Source organism: Antedon mediterranea, chromosome 3 (genome assembly GCF_964355755.1).
Source record: "Antedon mediterranea chromosome 3, ecAntMedi1.1, whole genome shotgun sequence".
In the NCBI taxonomy this organism is placed as follows: domain Eukaryota; kingdom Metazoa; phylum Echinodermata; class Crinoidea; order Comatulida; family Antedonidae; genus Antedon; species Antedon mediterranea.
In genome coordinates, this window is record NC_092672.1 from 38,158,435 (window position 1) to 38,181,684 (window position 23,250).

General features: G+C 34.6%; 1 protein-coding gene across 1 annotated transcript in view; it reads left to right on the plus strand.

The window, feature by feature from the left end:
• The window catches only part of LOC140044377 (IgGFc-binding protein-like), a 31,929-nt gene extending 9,111 nt beyond the window's left edge, over nucleotides 1-22,818 (plus strand). Inside the window, exons 20-36 of the mRNA XM_072088856.1 lie at nucleotides 128-1,042; nucleotides 2,653-2,712; nucleotides 6,539-6,738; nucleotides 8,529-8,709; nucleotides 9,504-9,727; nucleotides 10,929-11,033; nucleotides 11,435-11,590; nucleotides 12,168-12,309; nucleotides 12,662-12,829; nucleotides 18,032-18,240; nucleotides 18,470-18,608; nucleotides 18,803-19,591; nucleotides 19,913-20,278; nucleotides 20,497-20,532; nucleotides 20,691-20,720; nucleotides 20,972-21,071; nucleotides 21,383-22,818. Coding sequence (XP_071944957.1) covers nucleotides 128-1,042; nucleotides 2,653-2,712; nucleotides 6,539-6,738; nucleotides 8,529-8,709; nucleotides 9,504-9,727; nucleotides 10,929-11,033; nucleotides 11,435-11,590; nucleotides 12,168-12,309; nucleotides 12,662-12,829; nucleotides 18,032-18,240; nucleotides 18,470-18,608; nucleotides 18,803-19,591; nucleotides 19,913-20,278; nucleotides 20,497-20,532; nucleotides 20,691-20,720; nucleotides 20,972-21,071; nucleotides 21,383-21,668 — 4,106 coding nt within the window. The 3' untranslated portion in view covers nucleotides 21,669-22,818. The remainder of the gene's footprint in view (nucleotides 1-127; nucleotides 1,043-2,652; nucleotides 2,713-6,538; nucleotides 6,739-8,528; nucleotides 8,710-9,503; nucleotides 9,728-10,928; nucleotides 11,034-11,434; nucleotides 11,591-12,167; nucleotides 12,310-12,661; nucleotides 12,830-18,031; nucleotides 18,241-18,469; nucleotides 18,609-18,802; nucleotides 19,592-19,912; nucleotides 20,279-20,496; nucleotides 20,533-20,690; nucleotides 20,721-20,971; nucleotides 21,072-21,382) is intronic.
• The last annotated feature ends 432 nt before the right edge of the window (nucleotides 22,819-23,250 follow it).

Sequence of the window (23,250 nt, forward strand, 5' to 3'; positions counted from 1 at the left end):
TAAATTCTCTGATATAGGAAGAGTGGTTTTAATATAATAACTTTTTTGCTGGTTTTGAGAGCTGTGCACTGTAGTTTACCTATGCTTTCGAAATTTTCAATTTTAATTTATGTGAAATATGTTTTAGTCTTTACAACAATCCAATCTACAACCATTGGTGATTCAACTACTTTAGAAGATTCAACAACGTCAATTATAACTGAAGTTTTAACAGAAGTTTTTACAGAATATGAACCAACAACTTTCGATGAATCTACAACTATCGGTGATTCGTCTACTTTAGAAAAGTCAACAACGTCAATTATAACTGAAGTTTTAACAGAAGTTTTTACAGAATATGAACCAACAACTGTCGATGAATCTACAACCATCGGTGGTTCAACTACAGTAGAAGATTCAGTAACGTCAATTATAACTGAAGTTTTTACAGAATATGAACCAACAACTATCGATGAAGCAGCAACTATCGATGAATCAACAATTATTATCGATAAATCGACAACTATCGATGAATCTACAACCATCGTTGATTCAACTACAGTAGAAGATTCAATAACGTCGATAATAACTGAAGTGTTTACAGAATATGAAGCAACAACTATCGATGAAGCAACAACTATCGATGAAGCAACAACTATCGATGAATCAACAATTACTTTCGATAAATCGACAACTATCGATGAATCTACAACCATCGTTGATTCAACTACAGTAGAAGATTCAATAACGTCGATAATAACTGAAGTGTTTACAGAATATGAAGCAACAACTATCGATGAATCAACAACTATTATCGATAAATCGACAACTATCGATGAATCTACAACCATCGTTGATTCAACTACAGTAGAAGATTCAATAACGTCGATAATAACTGAAGTGTTTACAGAATATGAACCAACAACTATCGATGAATCAACAACTATCGATGAATCAACAACTATTATCGATAAATCGACAACTATCGATTCGTTTACATATTTAACTACGGATATTGATTTTACAACTCGTCCTACTATCCAGGTAGAACTAACGTCGTACGGTAAGTATATATAAATGTACATATTGGTGTTGGAAATACAACTATATTAAACCGGTGGAAATTCAAATAACTCTTTATAACTCTAAATTAATTGGCATACTAACGTGTGTAAGTTTTCTATTTGTTACCACTAATATCTAATAGGCCTATCTAATGTAGAAGAAATCAAGTAGACCTAATTGGCATGGGGATTATTTTAATGTATTCTGTATTGTTTCAGACGTGATCCATTACGTACACAATAGTGTACAAGTACAATTAAGCTCTAACAAACTCAATAGACGCTTAAGACTCCGATATTAATATGCTTAAATATGTTGGTGGTTTCTATTTTAGAAAACGCCCTCCTTAATCGAATCGAGAGACCTTTAAATAACAGAAACGAATAAAGTAGACTTGCCCCAAGTCTGTACTTATTTCGAGGCTTTTCGATGTTTGTCTGAAATACAAACTCAATTAGTATACGTATGAAACGCCATATATGCCAAAATATTTATATTTTTACTAATATTAAGTCAAAACTCCGTCTGGAACACAGACTACGAATACAGTAGTAGGCCTATTCGGTTTGTCTCGATAAATGGAACAATGAAATGGTATGACGTGTATTCAACAACTATTACTAATATTGCTTTGTGTTTACTGAATGTAATGGGTGATATAATCATATATTTTCAGCTTTTTTTTCTCCCATTTGTGGCGTTAATTATTTTCAGCTTTTAATCTTTTCTTATATGTTTTTGTATAATATGCTACTTTATTTCTTATACTAAACGATTTCTTTTATTACATTACTTTGTTATGATGCTTTTATTGACTAACCAAATCTTTTATTTATTTTGTAGAGTGATTATATATATTTTATTATGTATAACTTGCTTGGTGTTATGCTGTGTATGTAATTAATGTTTGTAATCTTTATCAGAGAGCTTTCAATTTGCGATGAACAAACACAACTTCTACGCATGCGCACTATGAATTAGACTTGCCCCAAATCCGTATTTATTGTCTTTTTTATATTATTCCACCATTCGACGTTTCGATTTTTGTCTGAAAATACAAGCTCAAGTAGTATACGTATGAAACGTCATATGTGCCAAAATATTTATCTTTTTACTAATATTAAGTCAAAACTCTGGAACCCCGACTAACTACGAATATACATGACCAAATTGTTCATATGTTCGGTCGTCTGAAATCGAAAGCTTTCTGCATACGGTGTAGGCCCTAACCACACACAATATGCTGCATTTTAATATAGCAACCAATATCTTTCATAATGTTTTTTAAAAACATAAATGTTTGTAATATTTAATTTAGATCTGTTTCTAAGTTGAAACTATGAATGATACAAACGATACAAAAATAAATGGGAAAGTTAATTTTTTGTATGTAGCAAGAAATTCGCTCATTCGATTGTGGTACAGAATGCATTTCTCCAACTTTATTTTATTATCATTTGAACATAGTTGCCATTGTTCCCAGTACTTTAACTTCTATTACTGGTATTGTAAGTGACACTATGAATGTACAGAACAACCTCTGGTCACCTCTTGACCATTTTACTCAATGATTTACTAATGTTACGTTTTCTCTCTCAAATTTAACAGTTGTAACAACTAAAAAACCAACTACATTAGCACCGACCAGTGGCCCAACAACAATTTCAGGTAGGCTCTATTGTGTTATGGTTTTCTTTTTAGTTTTTAATTTTACAAAACCCACAACCCACAGACGCAATGGCGTATACTGAGACGCGCAATTATCCAGTTTAAATGTTAGAATCATACTAGCGTCATTACGCAGTTGTGGCCCTTCCGACGTCCTGTTTCCTAACCAGACCTCACAGGATTTATACCGTACCGAGGCAATTGTGTATTTAAAAGATGTATTGTCCCCATGAAAACATAATTCTTAATCATTTTGTTTGGTTGAATATGCCATTTTAATGTCACATAGGCCTATTAGTTATCCACCTTGACCAAAAATTGGATCGAAAAAAAGATTGATCTACCTGAAAAAAAAACCATTTGTAATTTAAAGCAATACTAGTCAAGTTGGCTGTCAGCCAGTGGGTTTTTGGTTGAATTTAACCATTTTTCATGTTATTTTATAAGTGAAAACATTATTTTTTCCAGTTTTTTTTCTATGGAAGTAAATAACTTGATTAATACTACAAAATAACCTATTCAAAGTCTGATATAATTAATCTTCTTTTTTCATGGTTTTGGGGGAAGTGTTATGATTGGGAAATTACTTATTAACAAGGCGAATGTTTTTGAAATCTCAATCACGTCATCAAGTGAAGCTTGCTAAACGATGTATGGAAGTAATTTCTGGCACCGCTACCAAGTGTGCTCAGATCCTTATATTTACTGAAGTACACCTGGTGGCGATGTCTTAAAATACTCTGTTAGTACTTAAGTCGTAGCAATCCAGTGATGATGGTGAAGTTAGTACTTGGTTTCGTCAGTTTTCTAGATTTGTTTCTTTGCTTTAACAATGTGGTACGCTTAAGTTGTCTTGCTCTTCTGATTACATCAACTGCTTACATTCAGTGACTGTCTTGATACTCCGCATTTACTGATTACATCAACTACTTACATTCAGTGACTGTCTTGATACTCCGCATTTCTTCTTTACAGTACAGCACTTTTTATTTAGAGAACTCTCCGTTAATTATGGTTATTTTATGTTAAGAGGTTTTCATTTAGGAATGTGGACCAATAAATAAATAAACTCAACAAGGTCTTTAGATTTGAGAACATATTGTTCATTGTTTGATTAGGCAAATTTTGATTGCACTTTTATAAGTTGGTCGAAAGTAAATTCAATACAGCAGAATAGTAGGTATAGAAATTCTTTGTGTTGGCTTTTATACAACAAACTGGTGCGAGGATCAACGGAGTTGTTGACTTAGTTTATTTAAATAAAGTTGATTGAATGTTGAACAATTCGTTGTGGCCTACCCATTGACTGTATATTATTCTTCAAACATGCCAACAGATTCGACTTTTGTTCAGTTTTTCTAAGATCATATCAAGTATCTATGAAGATAGAATTTAGTGTTCTAATTATCAACTTGCTCTACAAACTTTTCAGATTTTGTAATTTCCTTTCTTTTTTTAAAAAGCAAAAAAAAATGATCTCTCTTTAAAAAATGTTGTTTTACCATGTATTAGCACAATCAGGGAAGAGTAAAACTACAATTCCACTCTTGCCTGCTAAAAGAAATGTTGGGAAACGCAAGGAATGCTTTACTATACAGTACACAATAATGCTGGCAAAGTATCGCCTATTTAGATTCGGATGATATCGCAAAATGCACCGTTCCTATAGAATTAGTATTCAAAGGATCTATTGAAAGAACTAGTGCTTGTTCGCCTTTGTTATTCGTTGCACAAAAGTCAGTTGTTTAAAGCGAAACAGGTAATGGAGCGTTCTAAAGTCAGGTTAATAAAGTTGTAAAGAGAGCTGGTTGAGCGTCATGACTCTATTCATTGATATTGTTTGTTTCCAATCCGGACTTAGTGGCGCGTTGCAAGCTACCAACTTAGTATTATGTGAAATTTTAAAGCAAGCAAAAGTTGAAAATCAGCCAATTTATCAAGGTAGAACAATTTCAAAAATGTAAATAGATTTTGTTTATTTAACTTGGGCCTGCAAACCGTTTACTGTTCATTTTGTATAGGACGTGAATTGATATTGGCACAACTAAGTTTCTAACTAAGTGCGATTTACTAAAACTCATAAATATTATTTTAAACCGCACCCCAATGAGTTGAAAAAGATATTAGATTTAACCTTAAAATGGATGTCCAATGTTGATCCAATGCCTAATTATAACTAAAGAATAAGGAGATCCAACAATTATTTTAAAATTTTTGTTTCTAGATCGCAAATTAAAAGTTAGTTTATAAACGTTTATTAGAAAAGTTTCGGGTCATACTTACGTTTCCTCTTCGAGTCTGTACCTTTCCAAGCAGCTTTAGTCACCGATATACAGAAACTGCCGCAGATCCTCGGCTATATGGAGGGAAATACAATTAATAAGGGTGTGATTTACAAAAGACTTTCCTCAGCTATTCAAAGATTTTGAGTTCTATTGTTGGGTTCAGCACCTGATTGGTTGGTACAACCGCAACCAAATTGAATACAATGTATAGGAGGACAGATGAATAGGGATTTGATTTAGCTTTAATCTGGTAGGACACGTTGCGTTTAACTGTTAGGATTCTATTATCTAACATAAATATGTAATTCTTAGACTGACCTTTAATTAAACAGATACAGAAAGTTCTTCCGCATAGCTTAATAAAGTAATTTTTTGTATAATTTACTTCTTTTTTTATGTTGACCTCTTCAGTACAAGATACAGATCACAAAACATAACCACCCATTTCTCCAACATTCTGAAATGTTGGTCCGTCCAGAGAATAGTCATTCTTTCCTGGTCCCTCGAAATAAACCCTCTACCAGACTCAGAAGGAAGAACACAATTGCCTTCAGAATCTTGTAACATTTAAGGAAAATAGGAACGACAACCACCGTTCAGGCATTTGTGAACAAAACAGGATATCGACATTATAAAAACCAACTATGGTGAAAAATGTTGTACTTGTACACAATGGTACTACAAAACACTTGATGTGTTATATTGAAGTATAGGTACACAAAAAGTGCATTTTACTCAAAATCATCCATAAAATAAACCAAAATTTCATTTTAAGTCTTATATCAATTTTCTTTTTTCCTTGATATGTTTTTGTTGAAATAAAGCAAATTGAGAGATTGCGTTTATAAAATGTGAACATTTAAACGAAAATTACATTTATGCTACACTTCTTATAAGGAAATGAGTTTGTAAAATAGTTATGTAGAACACTTTTGTACTTCACATGAAAAGGATCAAAATACCTTAGGACATGTGTACCGCTTGGACAGGTACGACCATTGTGTGAAGTCTTTACAACGAGAGTAGCATTGTGTTATAATACAAAAACAGACTCGGCTCTAACCTGTTCAAAATTGCTCATTTCCTTATAGTATTTTCTATACGAATGCAAATGTACAACCCTGGTTCATGTTTGGCCCCCATGTATTCTGGATGGCATAATAAGTATGAATGCTGTTTACACAATGACGTCTGGTTTCTTTTAAACCTATAGGCCCGTAATATCTTGATATAATTGTTTAAACTTTCATACGTAGAATGACTTTCTTACTTTATATGCGCGTAATCTTGAAAATAAAAGGGCGCAAATAATGCCAAAAAATCTCACAAAAATAGAAACTTTGATGATTTAATCTTCTTTTAAAAACCTATACGTTTTAACTTTTAGTATATGTAGGCCCTATTAGAACAAATACTACAAGCAAGCAACTCTGTGATGATGGTTTAATACAAATATGTGTATAATCAATATTAACCCAGGCACAATCTTTTTTTTCCATCATTCAAACTTTAAACAAATGAGAACAATTCAATAATTTCAGAACCCGAGTGTCCATCAAATTCCACATACAACACTTGTGGTTGTCAGACCTTCTGCCCATCAGAGGCGACGTCATCAAACTGTACTCAAGACTCTTGTGAAGTTGGTGTGTGCGTATGTGATAAAGGATTCGCTTTGATTAATGGTACCTGCCAAACACTGGATAGCTGTACATGTTTCGAAAATGGACAAGTATATAGTGTAAGATTTTGTATCATTATTTGTTCAAGAAGAATTTTAACCAAGACAAATTTTAACTCCTTAGAAAATGTTGATTTTCAGATTTTAAATTTAGAAACCCTGGTTTACATTAATGGTGTAATCTGAACACGTATAACAGACCTGTTTTGTAACAGTTTATTATTTTAATGTTTTGAATTGAATCCCGCTTAATTGACGCATGTTTATTGAGTGACAATGCAGTTCCATTGTAAACATGTTTGTTATAATATAACGAGTATTTTCTAGAAAACAAACAAAATTGTTACACACACACTCTATTTTATAACTTTATTTTATTATTTTGCGCCACAACGTAAAATACCACAGTTTTCAATCAAATCAAATCAAATCAAATCTTTATTCGTTCCATATAAAATAAATCAATGAGTATTGATGTACGTTTTCGCAGAAACGAGGTCGATTATTTTAGCTTGTCTTGTATTATAAAGCAGATTACATTTTTATGTTCTTTATTTGTTAATTTATATAAAGTTATGTTTATTTTCTATTGACCAAAGATTCCGAAATAAAAGATTTAATTGAATAATAGGTTGGTGGCTATAACCTTACAATTATTTGAAATTCATGCGTCTCTCCCGTAGCAGAAAGCAAGAACACGTTCTTGTTGTATGTGCCGTCCACGTCTGTGTGCAATCCAGCTCAGATTAAGCTTGGTTCCCACTAGGACGCTACGCAGGCACGTAAGCCGCAACACAGGCGAATTGGTCAATCAACAGCGATTGATTATTCGAACGTTGCGTCCTAGTGTGAACAAGACACAGGTTATTCCCCTACATTTACATTTAATTTTTACATTTGTTGAGTTTGTGCTTTGAAACTACTCTAGGATTTATTCGTATTCATATTCTGAAAAAATAAATGTTTCCTTTAATTTTTCAACAAAATTCTCGGTTTAATGATTTTCATTATACTGTTGAGAAATGTTTTTGGATAATGAGAGTACGGGTATGGAGAAACAAGTAATTATTTCCCCATGGTAAGAGTATTAGTATTTTCTGTCTACAAAACTAAGCCATTTTGTTTTAAAGCATTAAGTCTGTCCTTCTATCTCTGATAATATAAAACTATACGGTACACTGAAAGCAATCTGTTTAATCATTTTAAAAGACTGACCAAGCTTGAATACAACAACACAATAGCCAAGGTTTGGGAATTAGATTCTCCCTGTATGATAAACAAAAGCTAATTTGTTATAGTGGTCGTGGTTTATCTTGATTCCTTCATCCTATTCTTGTCTATTCATTTTATTGAAAATAAGAGTAGTACATTATACTTTCATTATATAGATGAATAGATGAGTTTTTGTAATTGATATAATCCTAACATCCGATATACTGGAATATTATTTGTCAATACTGGAAGTAATAACACCAGAATATGATTACTTTAACAGACGTGTGTACTTTTGATAACACCACATACGAATTAGCGTTTTTTAAAAATTATATGAGATAAAAATAATAATATGTTATATTGTGACGCAATAATTGTTGAATCGTTTGTTGTTGATTTATTTACCATCATCGATGATCCAATAAGCACCGCATCCTAATAAGTGCCGCATCCTAAAGCAAGGCGGCTGATAACCAAACGCGATGCGGTGTTGTCCATTTGTTGGTCATAGGTTAACGGCGCTGTATAAAAAATAGGATCAATAATATGTATCTCCATGAAGTAATTATTATTCCATGCTGTCTCCGACAGACAATTGCTATTAATATAACTTGGGTGTTTTTGTTATTCTGCAGCATGATACGAATTACCTGACAGAGGACTGTTCAAGCAACTGTACTTGTATCAACGGCGAGAGTGTCTGCGTGAAGTACATGTGCCACGGAAATGCAGAATGTGAACGTGATGATAAAAACCAACCTGTATGCGTCTGCGATCCTGGATACGAAGGAGACGGCGTAGATTGTAAACAGACATGTAAGTGTTCATTTCATTACCAAATGGAATACAAATAGCATTTAGACTAATACCTTTAGCTTTTGTCGGATGGGATGAAATGTTTCGTCCGCTACATGCATAATTATATAGCATAATTATATAGCATAATTATATAGCATAATTATATAGCCTAAAGCCTGGTTTCCACTAGGAAAAGAAAGGACGTAGCGCATCGACATTGAGAGTTCGGATAATCTATCACTTATGATACTTGCGTTGCGTTTACGTCATTGCGTTGCGTCTGTGTGAACCAAACTTTATCTATAATATCTAGTTTTACACTGTAATGCATTTCTTCCAATTGTATATGGTGGAAAGTAAATAGGCTGAGCCAATATTCAACTCCAATTTACCACCAATAGTTTTTCCCAGGGTTTTTAAATAGCAAACCTTTATTACCGAAAATCTATAGATTCATTGGACCATCATCGACTATTGAAAGGTGAAATACTTGACAGTAATACATGAATGCCCAATACATAAACCCCTATGGCGATAAAACTTGCTTCTTTTTTAAGGGGCCTACCACTCCTCTTTTAAAGATCAAATTTGACATAATTTTGATCTACTATTTTTCAATTGTGATTGCTTTTGCCAAATTCTATCAACATGAAAATCAGCAAATGAAAAAAAAATTACAGTAAATTCAAATATTATACTTAAACCTAACTAACTTTAACAAATCGTTTGACTTTAGTGGTACTTGCTCTTATGTATAGACAAATATATTACATTTTCATGTTTATTTGTTTCTTTTTCTTCGGTATCGATAGTTACTTTCTCCGAATCTTGTACTGTATGGGGAGACCCGCACTACCTGACGCCCGATGGCGTACAGTACGATTTCCAAGGTGCGTGTACGTACACGTTGATGCAATCATACCTTGAGGGCGAAGATGGTCTTAAAAACTTCCATGTGTATGGAGATAACTACAAACAGGACCAACTTGACGAGTGGACGTATATCAAGGATATCTACCTAGAATATGATGGAATGGTAAGTAAGGTTAATGTAGAATAGAATGTGGGGTTTAAGCTTGCTTCCCAACGCAATGGCGTAAGTGCAAAGTAAGTAATCATAAGCGATGGATTATTCAATCCGCCGCTTGTCATTGGTCAACTTGATTGCGTTACGCTTACCTCATTGAGTTTCGTCTTTTAGAGGGAACCAAACTTTCCGAAACGTGTTCACCATCTACTGCGGTATTCCCGGGCATTATTTAATTACATCCTCACCTTCTCTTTTCCCTATTTTTTTTTATTAGTATCAGACGTAATTATTTAAAAATAATTATTCATAAGATGAGTGGTGTTATTAACTCGTGATCGTGTTATCTTTTCAAAATTGCAAAATTTTTATCAAAATAGTGATTTATTCTCTTCACAATAACAGCGTCGTTTCCGCATACCAATTTACGTTTTTAAATTGATTCAAAAGATTTGATTTTCTAAAGGTTTTTATTCCAAATATTCTTTACCAATTATATTGAGCATTCAAGCAAAACGTTTTAGGTTTTGTCCAAACCCGACAAAGTAAAACTACGCCACAGGCGCATTCCGAAAGTCATATTAGACACAAAGCACTATACAATATTTACCTCGAAAGGGCATACCACATGGCACCTACTTTCAAAAGAAATATGTTTATTGCAGCCTTCACTCAAACCCACTTGAACATGTTAATTATCAGTTTTGAAACGGGTAGAATAGTTTGTTCACAAACAGGCCATAGAAGCCGTGCCATAGAAGTCTTGCCGAGGAAGTCATGCTTTGGAAGTAATACGGCAATGGACACATTTATACTAAATATAAATTATATATAAATTACCAACAAATGAAGAGAAAAAAACCCACAAAATATCAATTACTTTAATCAGTATTTTTGGTGTCTTCACAAACGAAGATATGGAACAAAATATCTGCTCATGCGTTATGCTATGCATTAACTTTTTAAAGAAAATTCTCTGTGACCAAAATTTTAAACCAAGTCCGTTTGTACTGTATGTTCGAGTCTCACAATTTCGTATATGATTTGTGTTACTAGGATAAAATGAAAAACAAAATATTATGATGAAAAAAAAATCATAATACAGTGTATTATCAAATTTCATCTAGCCATGCATTTATAGAATGTGGAGCTGATAAAAAATATAACGTATTTTTCCGTCTATCATGATTTCTTTATTTGCATAACTCAGGTTGTTCTGCTGCAACTAGGAGGGGATGTCTACATCAATGGCATCGCAGTCAACTTGCCTGTCCTAGAGGGCGACCTTTATATCTCAACCAATGGGTATTACACGGTGAGTTGTCATGACAACAAATAATAAGGAAAGAAACAAAAACTTTTTTTGTAATTTTCATAGTTTGTGACAACCAGGAAACTAATCTTTTATTTAACCTCAAAAGTGCATTTCGATAATTGAATGCAAATATGTACGTAAGATTACATAAAAAAAAGAAAATTATTTATTTTTTTTAAATATAGTACAGTATAATACAAATTAATAAAATACATTTTGAATTAATAACATCAATATAACCTGGCTTTTGTAAATTAAACAAGCCTATTTTAAAAACACGTTTTTTTATGAACTCAAAGTACAAAGTACGGTAAGTTCTCACTACAAAACTGTATACTGCTAATCATTTAAATTTAATTGAAAAGTGGCATAAACATTAAAATGAATTATTTTCTTTTCAGTTTTTGTCAACCCGATTTGGTTTAAGAATCGCTGTTTCTGGTGGGCAGGCTGCACAGCTTCAGATTTCATCTCTTTACTTTAACAAAGTACGCGGATTATGCGGCAATGTGGACAACAATAACACAAACGACTTCCAAACACCAGCAGGTTTATTGGTAAGGCAAATAGTACAACTTAAATATGCTTCAGTTGTTTAAACTGAATACTTAATTAGATTGAATACTGAAGTCGATGTATGTACTGTATGGTTTAACTGACAATATATATATATATATTTCCTCTGATGTATTACTCTTCTGGGTGGGCTTCCACATCACAGGCCTGCCTTTCGTGGAGTGCCATCTTTCTTCCACATCACAGGCCTGCCTTTCGTGGAGTGCCATCTTTCTTCCACATCACAGGCCTGCCTTTCGTGGAGTGCCATCTTTCTTTTTACATTTTGTTGTATTATAACTTAAGGTTTATTTGTTGCTTCTAATGAATATAAAAAAAGAAAACAGAAGAAAAGAATGAATATAGAGAAATAATTTTATGAAAATTAAAATAAAAGAGTAATGATATTTATATATATATATATATATATTCATCGAAATGAATTCAATTCAATACTACCTACCTTATTTAAGCACCTTATTAATTTATATTATTGTAATAGTTTAGGAAATAAAGAAAATTAAATATTTACGTTGAACTTGAACAATATTCTTATATATAAATATATTCTCTATTCAGGCACCAAATGCAACAGTTTTTGGTGATAGTTGGATGGTAGGGTCAACTTGCTCCATTGAAACCCCTATCTACGACACTTGTGAAACAGTGGAACTCCAAAACCAAGCAATTGATGTTTGCTCAAAATATCTTAACAACACAGGTAATTTGTGTTCATGCTGTTATGTAATAATAAGAATAGATTTCAGTGAAAGTTCATACATATCAAATATATCATATAAATCAAATTAAGGTGTTGAATTTACTGTTAAGCGTGTTTAAACCATTGAATCTAATAAGTATAGATGTTATCCTTAAGTTTTAAATAGAATGAATGAATGAATACAACATTGAAGGCAACTTTAGCGATGCCGTTTAGGTTGCGTTTCAAGTATCTTGTGAAGTGTATAGCGCCACCAAACGGCGAATGTTCTCCAAACTTTTAAATGAACGAAATGTCCCGGATGATTAGTACATTATTATGTAGGTTATAATGTATTATTATTTTAATCCAGACGTTTTTGGAGGTTGTCATCAAAATGTATCATTAGATATGTTCTACACTGCCTGTATACTTGACGCATGCGCAACAGATATTAACATTGATGTTCTCTGTGACACAATCCAACTATACGCTATGCAGTGTAGCATCAGAACATGGCGTGAAGATCTTGATGTTTGTGGTAAGACTAATAGTTTATCAATTGCACATTAATTATAAATACTGTCATGTTCTCTGACGTATGGCTTCTTTATGCGCGTCTACATGCGTTATAATACGTACACTACGCGTTGAAATAGTGTGTGTAACGCAGCTCTATATACAATATCAAACTAGTTTGAAAAAAAAAAGTGTGATTTGCCCAAACATCAAATTTTGTTGTCACATAAAGTTTGATACTGTAGACAGAGCTTTATACAGGATATTGAATGGATTTTTTAGTTTCATTTATTTGGTGAATGAGTTATTAACCTACGCGATAGTACAATAATTGCTGTGAGGGAGTTATTATATTCTCGGGTCACACTCTTAACCTACGCGATAGTACAATGATTGCTGTGAGGGAGTTATTATATTCTCGTGTCACACTCTTAACCTACGCGATAGTACAATGATTGCTGTGAGGGAGTTATTATATTCTCGTTTCACACTCTTAACCTACGCGATAGTACAATGATTGCTGTGAGGGAGTTATTATATTCTCGTGTCACACTATTAACCTACGCGATAGTACAATGATTGCTGTGAGGGAGTTATTATATTCTCGTGTCACACTCTTAACCTACGCGATAGTACAATGATTGCTGTGAGGGAGTTATTATATTCTCGTGTCACACTCTTAACCTACGCGATAGTACAATGATTGCTGTGAGGGAGTTATTATATTCTCGTGTCACACTCTTAACCTACGCGATAGTACAATGATTGCTGTGAGGGAGTTATTATATTCTCGTGTCACACTCTTAACCTACGCGATAGTACAATGATTGCTGTGAGGGAGTTATTATATTCTCGTGTCACACTCTTAACCTACGCGATAGTACAATGATTGCTGTGAGGGAGTTATTATATTCTCGTGTCACACTCTTAACCTACGCGATAGTACAATGATTGCTGTGAGGGAGTTATTATATTCTCGTGTCACACTCTTAACCTACGCGATAGTACAATGATTGCTGTGAGGGAGTTATTATATTCTCGTGTCACACTCTTAACCTACGCGATAGTACAATGATTGCTGTGAGGGAGTTATTATATTCTCGTGTCACACTCTTAACCTACGCGATAGTACAATGATTGCTGTGAGGGAGTTATTATATTCTCGTGTCACACTCTTAACCTACGCGATAGTACAATGATTGCTGTGAGGGAGTTATTATATTCTCGTGTCACACTCTTAACCTACGCGATAGTACAATGATTGCTGTGAGGGAGTTATTATATTCTCGTGTCACACTCTTAACCTACGCGATAGTACAATGATTGCTGTGAGGGAGTTATTATATTCTCGTGTCACACTCTTAACCTACGCGATAGTACAATGATTGCTGTGAGGGAGTTATTATATTCTCGTGTCACACTCTTAACCTACGCGATAGTACAATGATTGCTGTGAGGGAGTTATTATATTCTCGTGTCACACTCTTAACCTACGCGATAGTACAATGATTGCTGTGAGGGAGTTATTATATTCTCGTGTCACACTCTTAACCTACGCGATAGTACAATGATTGCTGTGAGGGAGTTATTATATTCTCGTGTCACACTCTTAACCTACGCGATAGTACAATGATTGCTGTGAGGGAGTTATTATATTCTCGTGTCACACTATTAACCTACGCGATAGTACAATGATTGCTGTGAGGGAGTTATTATATTCTCGTGTCACACTCTTAACCTACGCGATAGTACAATGATTGCTGTGAGGGAGTTATTATATTCTCGTGTCACACTATTAACCTACGCGATAGTACAATGATTGCTGTGAGGGAGTTATTATATTCTCGTGTCACACTATTAACCTACGCGATAGTACAATGATTGCTGTGAGGGAGTTATTATATTCTCGTGTCACACTCTTAACCTACGCGATAGTACAATGATTGCTGTGAGGGAGTTATTATATTCTCGTGTCACACTATTAACCTACGTGATAGTACAATGATTGCTGTGAGGGAGTTATTATATTCTCGTGTCACACTCTTAACCTACGCGATAGTACAATGATTGCTGTGAGGGAGTTATTATATTCTCGTGTCACACTATTAACCTACGCGATAGTACAATGATTGCTGTGAGGGAGTTATTATATTCTCGTGTCACACTATTAACCTACGCGATAGTACAATGATTGCTGTGAGGGAGTTATTATATTCTCGTGTCACACTCTTAACCTACGCGATAGTACAATGATTGCTGTGAGGGAGTTATTATATTCTCGTGTCACACTATTAACCTACGCGATAGTACAATGATTGCTGTGAGGGAGTTATTATATTCTCGTGTCACACTCTTAACCTACGCGATAGTACAATGATTGCTGTGAGGGAGTTATTATATTCTCGTGTCACACTATTAACCTACGCGATAGTACAATGATTGCTGTGAGGGAGTTATTATATTCTTGTGTCACACTATTAACCTACGCGATAGTACAATGATTGCTGTGAGGGAGTTATTATATTCTCGTGTCACACTCTTAACCTACGCGATAGTACAATGATTGCTGTGAGGGAGTTATTATATTCTCGTGTCACACTCTTAACCTACGCGATAGTACAATGATTGCTGTGAGGGAGTTATTATCTTCTCGTGTCACACTCTTAACCTACGCAATAGTACAATGATTGCTGTGAGGGGGTTATTATATTCTCGTGTCACACTCTTAACCTACGCGATAGTACAATGATTGCTGTGAGGGAGTTATTATATTCTCGTGTCACACTCTTAACCTACGCGATAGTACAATGATTGCTGTGAGGGAGTTATTATATTCTCGTGTCACACTCTTAACCTACGCGATAGTACAATGATTGCTGTGAGGGAGTTATTATATTCTCGTGTCACACTCTTAACCTACGCGATAGTACAATGATTGCTGTGAGGGAGTTATTATCTTCTCGTGTCACACTCTTAACCTACGCGATAGTACAATGATTGCTGTGAGGGAGTTATTATATTCTCGTGTCACACTCTTAACCTACGCGATAGTACAATGATTGCTGTGAGGGAGTTATTATATTCTCGTGTCACACTCTTAACCTACGCGATAGTACAATGATTGCTGTGAGGGAGTTATTATATTCTCGTGTCACACTCTTAACCTACGCGATAGTACAATGATTGCTGTGAGGGAGTTATTATATTCTCGTGTCACACTCTTAACCTACGCGATAGTACAATGATTGCTGTGAGGGAGTTATTATATTCTCGTGTCACACTAATAACCTACGCGATAGTACAATGATTGCTGTGAGGGAGTTATTATATTCTCGTGTCACACTCTTAACCTACGCGATAGTACAATAATTGCTGTGAGGGAGTTATTATATTCTCGTGTCACACTATTAACCTACGCGATAGTACAATGATTGCTGTGAGGGAGTTATTATATTCTCGTGTCACACTCTTAACCTACGCGATAGTACAATAATTGCTGTGAGGGAGTTATTATATTCTCGTGTCACACTATTAACCTACGCGATAGTACAATGATTGCTGTGAGGGAGTTATTATATTCTCGTGTCACACTCTTAACCTACGCGATAGTACAATGATTGCTGTGAGGGAGTTATTATATTCTCGTGTCACACTCTTAACCTACGCGATAGTACAATGATTGCTGTGAGGGAGTTATTATATTCTCGTGTCACACTCTTAACCTACGCGATAGTACAATGATTGCTGTGAGGGAGTTATTATCTTCTCGGGTCACACTCTTAACCTACGCGATAGTACAATGATTGCTGTGAGGGAGTTATTATCTTCTCGGGTCACACTCTTAACCTACGCGATAGTACAATGATTGCTGTGAGGGAGTTATTATCTTCTCGGGTCACACTCTTAACCTACGCGATAGTACAATGATTGCTGTGAGGGAGTTATTATCTTCTCGGGTCACACTCTTAACCTACGCGATAGTACAATGATTGCTGTGAGGGAGTTATTATATTCTCGTGTCACACTCTTAACCTACGCGATAGTACAATGATTGCTGTGAGGGAGTTATTATATTCTCGTGTCACACTCTTAACCTACGCGATAGTACAATGATTGCTGTGAGGGAGTTATTATATTCTCGTGTCACACTCTTAACCTACGCGATAGTACAATGATTGCTGTGAGGGAGTTATTATATTCTCGTGTCACACTCTTAACCTACGCGATAGTACAATGATTGCTGTGAGGGAGTTATTATATTCTCGTGTCACACTCTTAACCTACGCGATAGTACAATGATTGCTGTGAGGGAGTTATTATATTCTCGTGTCACACTCTTAACCTACGCGATAGTACAATGATTGCTGTGAGGGAGTTATTATATTCTCGTGTCACACTCTTAACCTACGCGATAGTACAATGATTGCTGTGAGGGAGTTATTATATTCTCGTGTCACACTCTTAACCTACGCGATAGTACAATAATTGCTGTGAGGGAGTTATTATATTCTCGTGTCACACTCTTAACCTACGCGATAGTACAATGATTGCTGTGAGGGAGTTATTATATTCTCGTGTCACACTCTTAACCTACGCGATAGTACAATGATTGCTGTGAGGGAGTTATTATATTCTCGGGTCACACTCTTAACCTACGCGATAGTACAATGATTGCTGTGAGGGAGTTATTATATTCTCGTGTCACACTCTTAACCTACGCGATAGTACAATGATTGCTGTGAGGGAGTTATTATATTCTCGTGTCACACTCTTAACCTACGCGATAGTACAATGATTGCTGTGAGGGAGTTATTATATTCTCGTGTCACACTCTTAACCTACGCGATAGTACAATAATTGCTGCTTCGCTACAACACCTACAGTATTTCTAATTAAATATTTATTTCCAGTTTATTCTGCTTTACGCTTTATTTTTTAATTATGCATTAACCAAGACGAAACACACTTGTTTTTTCAATAAAATCCTAGCATATAAATATTTATCGAATACAAGTTGTAAAATCTTTATAAAAGTATTGCTAATGCAATAAAATAGACGTTTACTTCTTTCATATTAAATATTTATAAATAATGAAATGTTCACAAGATCCTACCACATTTGTTTGATTTATTACAAATATAATGTACAAATATGAACGTACAACTATTAGTATTACTATTTGACTGACTTTATGTTCTCTAAATACAACATTATTATTCATAGTTTTGAACTGTACCACCAATGCGCATTTCGAAACGTGCGCATCTACGTGTCAGCCATCTTGTGCGAATTTCAGTAGTGGTGAATGTGACGATTTTCCAACTGAAGACTGTGCAGAAGGGTGCGTTTGTGATGACGGTTTTGTAACTCAGAATGGCGCATGCGTATTGTCGTCTGAATGCGGTTGCACATGGAATGATCGATACTATAAGGTATGCTTGTGATTTTGTTTTAGAAAATAAAACCATGGATAATCCATGTTGTAACATTCAATTAAGACAAGACATCATTTGACCCACGCACGCGCCGTACATATGCCTCACGCACGCGCCGTACATGCCTTACGCACGCATTCATTTATACGCGCGTTAATAAATTAATCAATACAGTAAACTATATGTGTACTTAATATATTAATAATATAACTGAAACAATTCATAGATTGGTGAATCGACGTTGAATGATAACTGCACTATGAACTGCACATGCGCAGTATCAGGAAAGATTGAGTGTATTGAATTCGACTGTCCATCGGGGTTGGTATGTGGTGCATTGGAAGGACAGCGGCAGTGCTTTGAAGGTTCGTGACATGATAACAAAAACGTCTTCTTAATTTACTGTAGTTCAATATTTAATGGAAGTATCATCTTTGTAACAACATAACAAACATGTTTTGTCGGCATAATTATTAAGGACACTCTTCTTCGTTCATATAATAAAACTATTGATTTAGTGTCTTTATTTACCATTCATATGACTTATTTAAAACCACAGGCCCGACTACTATTGCACCAGAAGTTACGTCAGTGGTTCAAATAACGACAGCAGCTGAGCAAACTACAGATAGGCACACTCCTCCGACAGATATCACAACACATGGTGACGTCACAACACAGAAAGACGCCACCACTCAGAAAGACGACACAACACAGGGTGACGTCACAACACAGAAAGACGCCACCACTCAGAAAGACGACACAACACAGGGTGACGTCACAACACAGAAAGAGGCCACCACTCAGAAAGACGACACAACACAGGACGGCGTCACAACACAGAAAGAGGCCACCACTCAGAAAGACGACACAACACAGGACGGCGTCACAACACAGAAATACGTCACTACTCAGAAAGACAATACAACTCAGAAAGACGTCACCACTCAGAAAGACGTTACCACACAGAAAGACGTCACCACTCAGAAAGACCTCACCACTCAGAAAGCGCTCACCACAGCAGCCCGTGAAACTACAATCCCCAGTTTCTCATATACTTATGACGTCAGTCAACTCTCTAGTAGCACCATAACAGTTGTGTGGACTACTAATATAGATCTGATGAATGTCATGGCAAGATATAGACTTGCAACTGAAGAACTCTGGAGTGATGACGTAACCACAATTCCTGGTTCACGCATGATGTATCAACTAAGTGACATTGAGGCTGCTAGTTCGTATATTATACAACTGATTTTCAATTATGGTACTGATTCAACTACTGAAAGTAATGACCTAATAGAAACCAGTTGTGAAGTTGGATTTCAGGGGGCTACAGAATGTGAAGGTACGGAACAACCATTATGAAACTATCTCAATGTATATCAAAAAGCTCCATAATAGTTCACCCTAAAAGTTTATTAACAGACAAATACATTGTGAGAAAAAAAATAAAAATTTCAAAATCTTTTGAATGTCAACCATCATTTGCCTCCCTATCACTCTTAAGTTTTTGAACCGTTTTTAGTGTTTAGTATGAACTAAGTACAAAGAGTGGTGGTTACTACCGGCTTCTAATGTTTGAAAAACATGTGTTGCTTTAAAAAAGTCCCCTCTAGCAAATCTTGTTCAGTAAAATAAATTATGTATTCCTAATATGTATCTATAGATTATCGTGAACTCGGTGCTTATGACGTCATTCTACAAGATGCTAGCAGTGATAGTCTTGTACTAAGCTGGGAAGTAAACGCCACATTGCAGGAATCACTTGTCTGGATCATGGTGCAGTATCAATTTCCAAATGAAACGACAGAATGGCAGAATGGTACTGTGCTACCTGCTAACGCCACAAGTTACACAATTGCACAACTTGAGTCTGGTGTATTGTATGAACTAAGAGTGTTGGTCTTAATAGACACTTCAAACTCTGGGTCTAGAAGAAGAAAACGAGCAATCGAAAGTGGATTCGGAGAAAGTTTCGTTGTTACGTATGCTACGTGTCCTACGAATTTCCAGGGACAGAATTGTGAAACAGGTTCGTTAGATCAATTTCTGTTTGTTTGATATTTTTCTTTTGTAAACTGAATGTTAGAAAATAGGACCAGGAACAATGCCACCACATTTACATTGCGTATTAAAATGAAGTAACTATGCGCGCATGCGTAAGTCATAGGTTGTTGCTAATCGACGCCATGACATACACGTTTGGAGGTTGTCATGTTTGTTTTATTTTATTGTATTCTTTTTATATAGATATAACAATCACAATACCACCAACAGATCCAAGTGGTAAGTTTAAATTATTATTTTAATGAATGTCAAATAATTTCTTATAGTATAGTATAGTAGTTTATTCTTTCCTGGTAAAAAATATCTAAAATAAAAATATCAATCAATACATGAACATTATAATACATTAAAACTCTCTACATTTTATTTGACTATAGAAACTACAGCTGTACCAATAGAAGATGGCAGTAAGTATATATGGATTCGTCTTTATTTTGAATTAGATAGTTTCGTTCAAATGGAATGCCAAACTTATACAATGTATATTTAAGTTATATTAGTGAAGGACTTTAATTAATCATTCCCATAATGCAATGAAAGTATATACATTTCTAAATAAAACTTTTACATTGAATGGCACTTTATGTATTAGGCGTACCTTGTATGGAATATAAACATGTTGAAGTATTACCAGTCATCACCTTTTTGTTTATTTCAGTTGATCAACTGGTAGTTATCATCATTGTATGCGTCTCGCTGGTTTTCTTATTTATTTTGCTGCTTTTAATCACATTGTTTGTCTACAGATCACACTTAAGGTACAGTATTATTTAGTACTATTAGTTTAATATAACAAAATCAAAATTTTGACTCAGAAATGTAATGATCATACGTATTAGAACTGTAATGTTTGGTTCCCACTTGGACGCAATGCAACGTAAGCAACGCATCTAAGTTGACCAATCACGACGCGATGTATTATCCAAATTGTCGCTTGTGATTGGTCAACTCACTTACGTTGCGCCTACGTCATTGCGTTGCGTCCAAGTGGGAACTGAGCTAACGTGCGCCTTAAAACATTACGTATTTTTAAGACTATATTAATTTTAAATTTTGTTTGTATTAATAGACGCAGAAATCTCATCCGTAAAGGCCCAGATCCAAACTTTTACTCGACACGCATTTCGCGTTCCAGTTCGTTAACATTTTCCTCGTCCGATTCTGAATCAACTTATGCCAATGAAGCCATCATGGTCTTTGATAATGATGGAGTGAATTACTACGAAGATATACGAATGGAAAACTTTTACGATAACGTCAGAGGCAAAGAAAAATTGCCACCACCACGTATGAAGCATGCAGACTACGAAAATCCGAGGATAGAACGCTATAACGCAGCCTACAAAGAGGGTTAATAAGGGTGAACTACTAGGCCTAGGAAATTTAATGTAATATTGTTAGTTTCTTCCTTTAAAAAAATGTAAAATATAGATATTGCTTATCGTTTGTTTATACTCTTTACCGTTTTTCCTCTTAATTTATTCCTGAATACACGTTTTAAAAATTGTATTATTTGGTAATGTAATTTTTCTTAGAAGAAGTAATTGATTTTTGTGTTAATTACTCATCATTATGTTAATAAATATATAGTCTGATATAGTATAAATACTTGTGTAAAGATAAAGACGCTATGCCATGCTTTCGTACACCTATTTAGAGGGCGTGCTACTATCGAGCAACTATCGAATAGTAGTAGATCACACGACTCTACTGCGAACAGCGGATCGAAGAGGGTGCCGTGACCCTCGAGGTAGCAAGTAAACGGACAACAAAGTATAGCTTTTAGTATGGATAATATCAACCTGATAATAATATATTTTTTTTAAACCAAAATATGAAAACCAAAATATGATAACCAAAGATGATTTACTATTTTATATCAGTTTGTTTATATACTGAATACTGAATACTGAAATGCTTTATTTGTCCATCATCATCATAAAATAACAACAGAAATTCTTCTTGAAGATTGACAATTATTAGTAAAATAATAAATAGATATACAATAAAATATATTATGTACACACACATAATTGCACAAAAAAAATATAAGTTATGAAACACGGTGTAAAAATGACAAGGTATTAAAATTGAATAGGATTCAGGAGATTAAAATAGTTTAAAACAGCTTTAAAAGGATTAAAAACAGCTTTAAAAGGATTCAAACCATTAGAATGTTCCTAAAACCTTACAATTTATAAATTGCTAAAATTCAAATAGGCTAAAAATGTTAAAAACGTTTAAAAATATTAAAAATATAAAAACATTTATGGTGAATGTTCACATTTTAAAATTTTAACTTTAGAGGTAATCTTTCCAGCTGGAATAAATTATGCCAGTTGATACTGAGGGCTCTTACTAGAGAGAAGAAAGTTTGTAGAGAATGTCAACATTTTTGTAGGTAGATTCTAGATAGATCATAATTATAGTTCTACTGTTAAGGTGAAATAATTTATTTAAAATTTCACTTATATTACAAAAATAAAAGTTATTATATACTTCTTACCATTGCGTTTCATGTTGTCAAACGTATTAACATCTTAAATGCTTATATTTCTTTCATTTGATGTCAAGCCCGTAGCCATGGGAGTGGCGTTCGAACGAAACCTCTTTTTCTAAAGTTACCTTTCAAACCATACGAGCAGCCGCGGAAGGGCTGGTAAATAGGCTGACATTTCCTGGCTTATTAATGAAAATTTTTCCGCCCGCCCCTTAAAAAAGCTCACCTTTAAAAAAAAACTGGCTATAAGGTTTATAGCGTGCGCGACGCATGGTGGGAAGGACGCGTACGTACGTGATTTGTTGTTTGTATGTTACGCGTCATAACGTTTCCTCCCAAACCCTTTCTAGCATACAATGTGCAAGCTATTTGCGATAACCTTATTGGCTTGATTGTGCTTTTTTAAAATTATGAATTGTACATGGTTGTATCTTCAT